This window comes from Crocodylus porosus, unplaced genomic scaffold, assembly GCF_001723895.1.
Source record: "Crocodylus porosus isolate Cpor-Errol unplaced genomic scaffold, CroPor_comp1, whole genome shotgun sequence".
Taxonomy (NCBI): domain Eukaryota; kingdom Metazoa; phylum Chordata; order Crocodylia; family Crocodylidae; genus Crocodylus; species Crocodylus porosus.
In genome coordinates, this window is record NW_017728931.1 from 124946518 (window position 1) to 124960404 (window position 13887).

At 37.8% G+C, this 13887-nt stretch overlaps 1 protein-coding gene across 12 annotated transcripts in view; it reads right to left on the bottom strand.

Moving 5' to 3' along the window:
- The window catches only part of MAGI2 (membrane associated guanylate kinase, WW and PDZ domain containing 2), a 1214455-nt gene that overhangs the window by 59581 nt on the left and 1140987 nt on the right, over positions 1–13887 (bottom strand). For 8 of the 12 annotated variants that reach the window (XM_019543629.1, XM_019543624.1, XM_019543625.1 and 5 more), the window contains 4 exons: positions 10821–11006; positions 7119–7308; positions 3819–4059; positions 2508–2651 (listed from right to left, as the gene is read on the bottom strand). In XM_019543629.1, the coding sequence (XP_019399174.1) occupies positions 2508–2651; positions 3819–4059; positions 7119–7308; positions 10821–11006 (761 nt within the window). The remainder of the gene's footprint in view (positions 1–2507; positions 2652–3818; positions 4060–7118; positions 7309–10820; positions 11007–13887) is intronic. The other 4 variants (XM_019543630.1, XM_019543628.1, XM_019543626.1 and 1 more) reach the window with 1 other exon arrangement.

The following is a 13887-nucleotide window of genomic DNA, read 5'->3' on the forward strand; positions in this document are numbered from 1 at the left end:
AGGAGTACACTTGAGAGGGAAAAAAAGAGACATGAATGGGTATATCCATGTAAATGGCTGTTAAATAAGAAAGCTGCAGCCCAGAGGTCCAGTGTAAGAATGTTAGAGCTGTGCAGTCTCAGTAAGAGCGGAGAGGAGACGGTACAACTTGTGCACCAAGGAGTACACTTGAGAGGGAAAAAAAGAGACATGAAGAGGTGTACATCTGGGAGCAGTGATTGTTGGCTTTGTGCAGTCACTGTAACAGGTCAGTTGTACAATAATTGTTTAAGAAATTAGTATTTTTCATGGAAGGTTATAAAAAATTTCCTAATGAGACTGAAAAGAGCCACAGACTAATATACTATAGTTAATTCTGTAAAATGGATATAGCATTACTCATTCAATAAACTCTAAGGTCCATTTTATACTTGTGATATTATTCTATTCAATTTTTGCATTTAATTTTACAGGTCAGGCCTTTGGTTAAATACAGGAAATTACTTGCAATGATACTCTTTAAAAGTGTTGCCCTTTGTGTTTCTGTAACCATGGTTATATATTCTCAACTACATACCCAGAGGTTACCATTAAAATACAACACTATCACTTTCCTCACCATTAATTACACCATAGGTAATAATGTGAATTCTGGTTGATGTTTTATTAAGCATAGTTAATTATGATAATGCAACAGTAGAGGAAAGAACAAATATACATGTAAAGAAATTTTAAACTTAAGGTTTAAATATTAACTGACACACCAAAGTACATCTCATATCCTAAATATAGCTAGCAGTGTTTTTGAGTTACTGGGCAGTATTAGCTGAATCTAATTCCTAGTCAAAGGGGAGTTTGTAGGAGGATTTGTCTTGCCACAACACTTCTCCAGGCACCTGCCACTGCTGGGGCTATGTACTCTGTTGCATGACTGAGGGCTGACTTAAGTCCTACATATCTGTATAAAAGGGGCAACTTAACACTGACATGTGGACCATAATAATATTTCAGAAAATCCTGACCTGAATGCTGAAATTTTGCAACGTAATATTATGTTAATATAAATCTCAGTATTCTTAAAAGATGAAAGCAAGGTGATGAGATTGCATGGGGCATAGGTAGATAAACGAATTTATAACTACACCATCTACAAAAATCCTTCTAGCACAGCAATGTTTTTTCTGTTGCTCATCTTTATCTTTCACATACCATACACCCCTACCCTATAAGACATGCACCTTAATTCGGGAAGGTGGAATGAACAAATAAAGATTTTTCCTTAACAAAACAATGGGGGATTGGTAGACTCTTTCTTGCCATTGAAAGGGCGGCAGGCTCTGGCCTTGCAAAGTGCAGCCAGAGTCTTCCCATTAGCTTCACATCCCATTCCCCATGCAAGAAATGGTTGTGTGGTTGTTCTTTGATGAACCAAAAAAAAAAAAAGGGTGTGGGGGGCAGGAAACAGGGAGTCAAACCAGGCCAGCTCAGTTAAAATGAATGACCAGAAACAACTTGTGAACTTTCCTTAAAGCTATTTTTTGGGAAAAAGATGTGTATAGTATGTGAATAAATATAATAATATTGGTGAAACAAGCTTACAAGCTGTTTCTGGTTAGTCATTTTAACTGAACTAGCCTGGTTGACTTCACACCCCCCCATTTTTTTTCATCAATAAATTGCTGGTGTTTACAGGCAAATCTAAAGCTTATTGTGACTCTCTACAAATAGCTGGAAGGATGAAAAATATACTTTCTTGTCAAATTATTCCTCCTACATATAGTGAAGTTGTATTTTGTATAATTTTCTAAATGAATGTTGCAATTTTTTCACATTTTATGGACTGATGGGTTTTTTATTATATAAGCATCTAGACGCCCCAACAGAAATTAGTGTCTTGTAGTACCAGCTGCTGTACAGGAGAACAGTGAAAATATTCCTCTCTGGAGAGAAAATTTTAACAATTAAATAGACATAACAAGTAGAGGCTGGGATGGGGAAAGTAGAGGAAAACTTGTTTTCCCAAGGTCACATCAGCTCCTTGGAAGAGCCAGAAATTGAGCCCAGTTCTTCTGAGTGTCTGGACGCTATCTCATGCCCCAACTACTTTTTACCTGTATATTTGAGCTAGAAAATGAATACTGATTATGCCATTATTTTGATTAAGGAAGCAACAAACACTCTGTTGGGGAGGACAGGGTTTAACATACTCAGATATGAGTTAAATAAAATGGAGAAAAATGCAACCCCTCTCCAAGCCTTTCCCCAAGCAGCTATTAGTAATAAAAGATGACCTAAGCCATTTACAAAAAAGTGATACAGACTTGTTGTCTATTTAATGTTATTTCCTCAATGCTTTTCTATAGTGAAAAGTGGTTGCCCTTGTTTGACAGGAGGAAAGAAAACAATTCATTTCTATTGTCACAAAATATAACTCTTTCTTATACACAATCTGCACAAAAATACCCTGATGCAAAATATTTCTTAGAATTTAAGCCATATGACTGTTTCTAAACAGCTAAATTACTCACCCTCATCCTTCCATTTCTTATTGCTGGCCCATCTTCTGCTAACCTCAACACATACAAATCCATTTTGTACTCTCTTCCTCCTCGAATGCTAAATCCAAATCCTTTGGCTCCCTTCTCCAAGTCAACAGTGAAATAATCAAAATCCTATATAGGTAAAAACAAAGTGAAAAACCAAATGACTATATGTATGGATTTGTTTGTGTTAAGTCAAACCCTACAGCATATCTATGTGAGTATTGAATTACTCAATTATCATATGCAAATGAATCATTACTGTGATTATTACAAAGTCAACAGGTATTTACATTTTCCCATGTCCCTTAAAGTGAAGCCTATGAGAGCTTTCTGGGTCTGTTGTGTTTTCTGAGGGCTTCCAAAAATTTAGACCATGTTGCCTTTTGATTTAATGATCTTTCTGCCATATTTTTAAGCCGATTTTTACCCACTTTTTGTCATTTGTTTAAATCTAAGTTTTGGTCCCAATCCTGCCTTCCTAACATCCATTAGAAATACATGAGAATGATTTGATTCACATTAATGAAAACACTAACATAAAGCTTATTTCTGGAAGGTTGTGAGATTGGGCTCGGTGTGAAAACAGACATCTGACTAATTAGCATACAACAAGTTTGGATTTGCATAGATTATTCATAGCAAGTCCAAGTACATACAAGAATCATCTTATGAATAAGGAACAGTATCCTTTGATACTTTTATAAAGCTCTTTGTAGTTATTCTGGTTTGAAATAATCTTCATTTTCTATAGCAATAGAATATTATGTAGACTTGCTATCTGCAAGTTATCTGCTAGACTGCCGCCAGAGGTGGTTCAAGCTCCTACTTTGAACACCTTCAAGAGACATTCGGATGTTTATCTTGCTGGGAACCTATGATCCCTGCTGACTTCCTGCCCTTGGGGCAGGGGGCTGGACTCGATGATCTTCTGAGGTCCCTTCCAGCCCTAATGTCTATGAATCTATAAATCTGGTCTGGATATACCACAGGGTTTACTGTGTTAGGATGAGATCGAGTCTTTAAGGCTTTGCCTGTGGTAAGAGACTATTTGCATGGTTGGTATATGGCTCTTCTGGAAAGTGGGTTTTCTCACAAGTATTTTAACTCTCTGATATATATTAAAAAGGCCTGGTTATAGGTGTAGCTACAGCATTATAAAATATTACATACCTTTCAACAAATATTAATGAATTAGGAATTAATATATTTTGCAAGAAAATACTAATTCAGCATAAAAAGCTTAAGGTGAATTAAAAATCTGCACTTTCTGAACTCTGTAATTCTTTTGGCTTGTACCTGGGGCTGCCTGTAATCTGAGAGAGGGTATTGCCTGGTGTCAGGAGAATGCTGCCTATAATCTATCAAAGGTGGCTGCCGATAGTCCAGAGGTGGTGGCTGCTGGTAATCCACTACTGGCGGATGCCTGTAGTCTAATGGAGGTTGTCTGTAGTCTGTTGAGGGCTGTCGGTAGTCTGTAAACGGAGGTTGTCGGATGTCAGGTTTCACATCTTGTCTTGCTTTTACTTCTGACCTATAACTGAGTAAGTTAGAATGATTATTTTGGTGCTTTATACTTTAAGAAAGCTGTGTGAGGCTAAAACAAATTGTAAGCAGGCATGAAATGCAGTATCAAGGGTTAAAAGGAGACTACTCAGGTGTAAAATTGTATAAAGCTGGGCTTCATAGAGAAGCAGATCCTGTGTCTGAGTTGTGCTTTCCAGGGCAAAATTGAGTTATCTAATTTGTGGCTAGGTGACTTTGCCAAAACCATTGAGCATAATTTTTCCATCAGCTTCAATGGGAGCAGGACTAGGCCCAATGTGGCAGGGGCTGAAACAGGACCCAGTTACCTTGTCTAACCCAAAGACTAAATTTAATGTAAGAAAATATAGTACAAAGGGAAAGAATACATTTGCTTGTTTAGTGCTTTGTTCCAGAACTCAGATTGCATAGAGGAAGTGAAGTATTAAAATATTAAAGAGACGTAGACATTTGCAGCCTCTGTATTTTATTGAGATAAGCTACTGTTACTGTGAGCTCTTAAATTCAGGAAAGGACATGTTCTTTGGCCCAGCCATTACGTTGTTAATAAAAAGAAATATTTGATATAGTTGCCATTAATATAGGGAATATTAAGTGCTCTTACTAAAAGATCCTATGATAGCCGTTCCTAGTAAGTCATGGTAGTACTTGAGTGTAGATGTGTCATACAATGCACATTTATGAATGGAGAAAACAGATTTTGGTTAATGAGGATTTAATAATGTATAAAACATTGTTTTAACTGGTAATAGATAAAAGAAATTGAGGCCTACAATCTTCCAAAGATATTATACTTCCTCAGAAAAGCAAGCAGTGCATATTTGTCCAAATGGGCATTGGTGAATTATTATATAGCGCTCTACTTAAAGAAGAAAAAAGGAATCCAGTTCATAATGTCATTTTAAATGCTTTAGTTGTGTAACATATTGAACATGCCTTAAAGCAGACCCTGAATGTGCTGTTCAGGCACTTCTGTAAGAGGTGTCTAATTTTGACTTAACTAAAATCATGACTTAGAAGACTCTTTCATAATCTAACACTTGTATTTGTTTGATGTATATTTCAGGATGCCCTTATTAAAGCTTCAGCAAGCTGTTGATGCACTGAATGAAATCATGTACACACTGTCCTCTATGAAAAAAGACACCAATGAATGCATTCAGCAGCTGAAATTAGGCTGAGCATTATTTTGTATCTGCTTATTTCTTCATCAAAATAAGTTTTATAGTGTTGTTGATGTCTCTTTTTTAAACTACAACAAAGAAATGTCATTGTTATAGTGTAATACCTAAAAACTAGACATTATTAGCTATATTTCCAAATAGAGACATAAAGAAAAGGAATAAAAAACCCTATTTATTTCCTGTAGACTTTCCTGAAAGGCTGCAAATATATACTGATATATGTACTGTCAAAATCTGTACACTGTATTCATAATAGTATCTACTTTTTTATTTGCAATCTTCTTAGCTTCCTTACTTTTTAGTATAGTGATTTCCTGTAGCAAAATTGTAGAATACAGAATTATTATAATAGTGAGTTTTTAATAACAAAAACATTGTTTATAAATTTAAACATCAGTTAGTGTGTTAACCTTGGATGACAAAGAAAAACAACCTTTCTGTGTTCATAATTATATAAACACATTGCAACATGTGAACATTGACAGCTAGTAAAATGCCATACTATCAATTAATAATAACACGTTTCTTTCCTGGGACACTAGCCATTATAGACAATGGCTAATACAGTGTTCGTAATATACTGATATATCTGTATCCTAAAGGGTGATGCAGTTATTTACAAATTGAATCCACAGTAGCTCTTGCTGACTATGCTAATGGATTTATTAACAAACATACTTTACTGGACTTCCAGTAAAATGCTGGAAAAGACATCGTTTCAGAATTTAAAAAAAATATATATAGTTCATATGTCACAGAAGGGTTACAATCTTGCGGACATTTATAACTAGGATGAAGTTGGCCCAAGTGGGACTGAAAATTGTTGTAAGATTAGACTTCGTGAGAAGCACAGCTCTTCTGAGAACTGGACAAATTTAGTTTGGTGTCTAATGAAATATGAGAAAAATAAACTTAAAACCTGTAGAAATATTGGAGGTAGGCATTTTGGTTCATATGATAGGGGTATTAAACACAGGTGACTTACAGTGCATAACACCAAAGGCAAAACTGAATATCATTCCTTTATCAAACAGAGCGCAGAAATGCTAGAAATGGCCTTTACTGTTTATGGGCCAAGGACATATATTAATTTGTCAAGTTGAGCATAAGGGCAGGTAGTGTAATCAGCTTTATTTGACAGGAAAAAAATAAATCTAAGAATAACAGTGTGTTGACTGGAAAGTAGAAAATGTACAAACTAGTATGTTATTCTTCAATCTAGATCTATTTTAAATACATTTTGCTCTTAAAGTAGCTGGCCACAAAATTCTTCCCTAATTTGCTGTATCATTCAGTCACAATATGTACACACAAATTATACATGAAATAGGAAAAATCATTTGGATGAAATTGATTTGCTGTAGATAAAGCCTGCTGTAAGTGAAAAATATGTTCTTGGCAGCAGTGTTTTATTTAACAGAAGATAGGGGGGTTAGTTCTTAAATTTACTAAAACATCTCCATTCCTGTGAGCTTAATAGGTATAAACCTGTTTTGTAACAAAAAATAGATTTTGCTAGGATGAAGTTATTAGCAAATGATACTATTATGTTGTTCAGTTTTCTAGCAAAAAATTAATTCTGAGGGTCTTACACTTGAACATAGTACATCTCATTTTAGGAAAGCATTGCTAGATCTTCGATTAGGCTGATATATTTCTTACCTGTAGACAAACAATGCTTGTCACTTTAATGCACTTTAATTTGCTTACATTTAATTCTATACTATGCATGTTACCACTTGAATGCTGGGTCAAAGTTGCCAACAAGCAACATCCCAGATCACAATAGTTAGAAACAGAGGGGAGACCACTTAGGCCATGATCTCAAACTGGACTTAAAGGAGACAGAATAGGGAGCAGTGGTTCTTACCTGTTTTCATGTCCTTGTAACTGGAGTGGTTGTGGAGGTGGTGGCTGTGCTACAGGGCTGTGCTGTGCTACTGGGCTCTGCTGTGCTAGTGGACTCTGCTGAGCCATCGGGCTGTGCTGCTGTGCCATGGGGCTCTGTTTCTCTGAGCTTGGTGCTGAAGCTGGACTGTTCAACTCTGCATAATGGGAAGCTGGAGATTAAAGAGCTGTCACCATGTGGTATTTAATAAAGGGCAAAGGTAGACAATAATCATTTTTTGTCACATTCTACCTCTGAAAATTTACGTTTTGTTGCTTTTATTATCTTGGCTTATAATTAGATTTGAAGACTTCTGAACCGACTAAGCTTCATTTGATATTCCCTGAGATCTGGAATCCTGGTCACTTCTATAACTCCAGCTGACACATCTGTTATTTAAAACCCAATCAAACTGGGTAAATGGCTTCCATGTTTCATAGTTTCTTTTAAAAGCCTAGAAATATTGATATTTGGAAACTTTCATTTGGGGAGAATGAAAAATTTTACTGCTTTCATTACAGTTACGGGATGACAAACTGTTGCAACAAGATCTAAAATGCTGATCTATTTGTGGCTTCTCCTGCTCTTTTTCAAATCAACTAATGTTTTCCCATAGACCCTTTTAGAGAAAGGTTTAATCTTATTATAGGAGCTTGCAAGTTGGGCTATGGATAGTGAAACTAACCTAGATGCATTTAAAATACCCAGCTACAACTATTATTAATTTCACAGTAGCATGCAACATGCCAAGATCTCTACAGATACATGTAGAAAACCAGGGTCATTTTCCCAAGCAGCCTCCCATCTGAAAAGACAATGAAGATGAAAGGTGGGGAACAGAATACAATGGACAAGGAGAGATTTAGAAAGGGGATCTGCCATGAACAGTGCAGGTTTTCTCCTGCTTTGGAAATTGGGGGTAAAAGCATATGCTAAGCCTGTGCAAAGCCAGCTGCCAAGTATAATAGATATGGACATGGATGACCTAGGGAAAACAACCTGTGTAGCTCTGTGTAGCATTCCCTTTTACAAGTGTAAAAGGGAATGCAGCAGCTCCAGAGGCTACTTCTCATAATGCAGGGAATTGGTCAAAAGGCCTTTAGACTCCTTGCTCCCATTTGCGGCTGGACAAATAGGAGTCCTAATTTAAAACTGTAAGTGTGTGTTTTGTGAGCTCGAGACTGGCTGTGTGCATGTGAGATCTTGGTCTTGGGCTTGATCTGATTATGGTCTCCTTAGCACTTTCAATTATTCTAATTTTTACTAGATTTCTAGCCTTTACCTCCTATCTATATAGTTTCCTAGCTGTGCTCATTTATTTTATGATCGTTTAAAAAGTTTGGATTCTTGGGGATAGTTTAATTTTTGCCAATTTGTTGAAAAAGGCCTTGAAGTTTGTACTCCAAGAATTTAGGGCTGAACCTGAATTTACAGGTGCAATCAATACTGATTGAATGTTTAGGGCCCTTCCAGACATGCAGGTAAAAGGTGTGATGGGATCAAATGCAGGATCCACACAATCGTACTTCCGTAATGCCACACATGACCGATAGGAGGCGTGATTCTGAGATCATGCATCAGATCCCTTCATGCCTTATTACCAGTGCAGGAGAAGTCTGGGATCATGATGGCCACACATTCAATTAATGGCATGATAGGAACCATCCACAAAGCTGTTATACATTTTTTGTGGAATAGCTTTGTGGTTTATTATTCATTTTATCATGTGATTAATTGAGTGACTGTATGGCTGGGTCGCAGCTTAGGATGTCTTAAGTGTAATGTGTGACCAGGGGCCTTAGATGTCTAATTGCTAGGGGTCTCTGTAATCGCATTGGAATTGCCCCCACAGTGGCTTCTTTAATGTTTTTCATTTAGCTGTTGTCCCCCAGCATACCCAATTGATGGTTTTAAATATGCCACAATTTTCGCTTCCCTGGTGATCAGTGGCAAATGGCCTGGCTGGTGGGATCCCTTCGCCAATCAGGGGTGGACGGGGAAAGCAGTAAAATGAAAAATATTAAAGGAGCCGCTGCAGGGGGCACTTCCAGCACGATTTACAGTGCAGGTCTCATTATGTTTTGAAATTTTAGAGGCAGGTTTTGAAAATGTGGTCCGCTGAGTCTATTCTAGAAAATCACAATTATAGACAAAGTAGCCAAATCACACAATACTACTGTTTTGCATTTATATAGCCACTTATGTCTGCACTTCCTTTATGTAGCTATTGGATATTATCCCTGTTTTATAAGTGGGAAAACTGACATTTGAGGTTAAGCCCAGTGTCAACCAGTGAGACAGCAAGGAAACTGAGCCATGTGACATCTATGTTCTAACCCCTAATCTAGGGGTGGGCGAAATGCGGCCCGTGGGCTGGATGCGGCCTGCCAAGCCATTCTACCCAGCCTGCGGGGCCCCTAAAAAATTTAGAAAATTAATATTAATCTGTCCTGGGCTGCCTGCCATACGGCCCTCAATGCCTTGCCAAAACTCAGTAAGCGGCCCCCCATGCAAAATAATTGCCTGTCCCTGCTCTAATCTATTCTCAGCAACTGCTCCTGAGCCCTCCCCACTCCCATCCTTTGTAGCACCCAACCATTTCAGGTGTGCCTCTGCTTTCTCTGCTGCTTAAGGTAACCTACTGTAGTTGGATCTATCTGGATTATTGTTAAATGCCTGTATGACTTAACTGAACAGTGTTGATTAGATACTACATGACACATCTGTGTAGATATTTATAAAATTGACCTCTGGGTAATGTATTTCACTAAATTTAAAACTATTTCAGTACAAGTCTGAGCAAATTTGAACTGGAATATAAATGTTACTATTTAAAGGAGCAGAACTTTGCTGTTCTTTTACTTTTATATGTATTTCTTTGAATTGGATACATTTAGTGAAGCAGATAATTTGGTGCAGCTATTATCCATGGCCAGTGACTGCCAATTTCCATATATAATATTCAGTGGCTGTTAAAGTGATAGCGCTGAGAGGTGAAGGTCATCTAAATAGAAGACAGATCAGCAAGTAATCACGCTGCTTTTTGTATTTGACATTCCTAGCCACACTGGTATTCTGAAACTGGGATTTAAAACCACAATCTCATTGATGCAGCAGACTTCATATATTGGGACTGCAGCTCTTTGAAATCAAGAAACATGAAGCTAACATCAAAGTAACCACTGATTAGTTTGTAAGGTGATGCCCAGAACAATGAGTCTGTCCAGTTTCAATCCTAAGACCCAAATACTTTAGGGTTTACTTCTCCCATAACTTGCATGCTGTGTGATCAGATCTTTGCAAAAAATGATCAGTGAGAATTCCCCCTTTGTACCAAGATACTAACTTACATCCATTTAGCAGTCACAGGTGTACATGAAAACAGAACATGAAAGTTTGGGCAGAACCAAGTCCTTTCTTCTTGTGAGTCACTTAGGGTTTGCCCTGCCCACTTAGCATGCACTACAGGCCCAAGTAGGGAAATGTATCTGCTTTAAAGTGGCTTTGAGGATATACCAGTAAGCATTCTCAAGACAGGCAGTCCGAGAATGCTGGGGCATTTACAACCTGCACATCCTGCATGTCCTAGTTGTGTGCATGTGTAACAAAACCCCCACTTTGAAATAGTGATGCAATTCAAACTAATTGGAGGCTCATAACTTTCCTTCTAGGCTTTACACTTACCCTCCTGAGGGATGATGCGAAGTGTTACACTAAGACCTGCATCTTTAATTAGCTTCACAATATCTGCATGAGGCATATTAATAATAGATTGGCCATTCACAGCTAAGATCCGGTCTCCGACTTTTAGTTTTGCACAGCGGTCAGCAGGACTTCCATCAATTATCCGCCCTATTTTATGGGGTACAGCTAGACAGGGAAAAATATTTATTATTAACACGTGTTTCAGTAGATGGTAAAAGAAAAACAGACTGTAGACTCATTTTGAAGATTGTATCAAGTAAATTAAAAGATAGTGCACCAAGTCACTGTAGTACAGCCCCTCAGTTAGGATTCAAGATCCTTTCAAACTAGGTTCTGTTCAGCTATGAAGTCCAAAGTCTACTTATAAAGTTGGCATTTGGCAAGGTGTGACAGGTTGGTGAAACAAACTGGTAAGGGATGGCAGATTAAAGCAACAATGAAAGGACCATATTTTGCATAGTGAGCAGTTGTCCCTGCCTGCCACCAACCAGGCCATATTTGCTTTATATAAAATATATATTATGTGAGTATTGTAAATATATGACTGAAAGTGCTCACCATTCTGTTCTCATCTCTCATCAAATATAATGCAAGATAAAATGCAAATTGTACCAGGGATTTATTACAGATGTCTGCACCGTCCTAATTAGCTACATGTTTGGATGAATACAGTTGGAGTATAACCAATCAATGGACACTTTTATGTGCATTATGTATACCTAATATATACCTAACAAGTAGGGCTGTGTAAAGCTTCAGTCGCTGATTTGATACAGAGGAGATTTGGCCCAATTCAGCAGCCAAATCTCTGAATCCAAGTCAAATCCAGAGACCCATTAATCTCTCTGAATTGAATCCAAAGCCTCCTATTGGATTCAGAGAGATTCGATGATTCAGCCATAGATACAGCTTTATACGTTTTTTCTACATACCTTGAGGAACACGAATGCTGAGGTGGTGGGGTGGATGGAGCATCCCATGTGCGCATCAAGTGGTTCCCTGTGTGCTCGGCAGTGGACCTGGAAGTGGACCAGAAGTACTTTTGGTCCACTTCTGGATCCACTGCGGAGCGTGCGGGGGACTGCCCCCTGGCTCAGCAACTGGTGCCTCCTGGGTCTTGGGAGGCACCTGGGGTCACCTCGCAGCTGACTGCCAAGCTGGGAGGGCATGGCGGGGCCCTGTGGGATACTCCATTTGCCCCACCATTAGTGTTCATGAGTTGTGCCTGGTACTCTGAGGTACATAGAAAAAACATATAAAGCTGTCTGTATGACTGAATCATTGATTCTCCAAATTGGAATCAAATCTTCAGATTCATATTTTTCCAAATCAAATCAGGACAGCGATCCAAATCAGTGAATCGAATCACTGTCTCCCAAATTGGGCCGAATCTGAATCTGAATTGAATGCTGCCTGCTTCGCACACCCCTTCTCACAAGTATATCAAATATATTCTTGCAACATTTTCCAATCAAAGCTACTTTTCTTTTTACTGTCTCTCCTTGTTCCTACCATTCTTCATATTTCAACCCACTCTTCTTGCTCACATTTTCCTGCGTCTTTCTCCCTCGCTTCTCCAATGTTCTACACACGTATTTGTCCTCACTCCCCTTCCTCCTTTTTCTCCCACACAATCTCAGATCCTTATCTTAGATCAGAACTTTACTATAGGTCTTATCTAGAGCTGTCTTTCTCAAGCCTCTTCTCATCCTTCAATTCACGCTCACTACAATCCACTTCCTTTCACTTTCTCCCTTATACACAAACATACTGATCTCGATGTAACTTATCTATTGCATGTAAAATGCAGATGTGTCAATTTCAGTGACACCGATGATTTGGTGTCAGTTCCATTGTGTCTGTAGCAATACAGAGTTTAGTATGGACTAGTTGCCTTGAGATTTACCCACATTCTTGGGTAAATGTTGTTGGGTTCTATACTCCCCTGGCTAATTGCTATCAACACATAGGCTAACAGGTTTAAATCTAGCTCAGCTGACATGAACCACATTCACACCCTAACTAGGTAGATGTACCGAAAGTGACCTGCTCAGGATGATATAGGAAATAAAGGCAGAACTGCAGATTTAATCACAGTCTTCTCAGTCCTAGGTCAGTGTAATAGACCATCTTTCCACTTAACTAAGGAGGAAGGTAGGCATTGAAAGACCAAAGGATTTATTATAGAGGGACAAGTTTTAAGATAAAACTTATGGAAGAATAATATTTCTTTATCTGAACCCCAAATCTTAAAAGTAGGACTCAACACAATACCTCCTCCTAAGTTTTTTTTTAAAAGTTCTTTTGTCAGTTATTTGCTGATCATATTGGTTACATTGTACAAATGACCATAGAACAAATACCCAATCAGAAGGCTCACATTCCCACCATTTGAAATGCAGATGCTGTCCAGTTTGCTAATAAATAGTCTTAGACTAGTCAGTGAACATCAACCAGCCCTAAACAGTAAAAGGAGCCTCATCAATCCTGAACAGCCACTCTCCGTCCCCAAAATACCTGAGAAAGCCACAGAACTCTTGCCACTGTAAATACTGTAGGTTGAAGTTTATTGTCAAGTTGAAATGAACTAAAGTACATGTGAGAGGTCAGTGAAAGTGCAACTCAACATAACTGTTATTATAATTTTTTGTGTTTACAGAAATTATCTACGTTGACTTAAAAATAAATAATACTGACAACAAAACAATATGATCATAAACTAGAAAACAAACCAAAACATATACAACACTGTTAAATATTACGTATGGGTTTTTTTTAACCAAATTTAACCAAAAATAACACTTGAAATGTAGATGGTATATTTAGGCCTTCCTAAATTACAATTTAATGGCTTGAGTCCATTTATAAAATCTATGAAGCTTTGTCTGTTTATACCAGCTCTGGTACTCTCCTGTTCTACTTATGTTGACTTTATAAGATAAAAACACCAGAACTGAAGAACAATTACTATTTTCTTTAAGAAAGTCAATATATTTTTAATTTTAGCATTTAAAGATAACCAGGCATTGCAAAAGGGGAGGGGGCA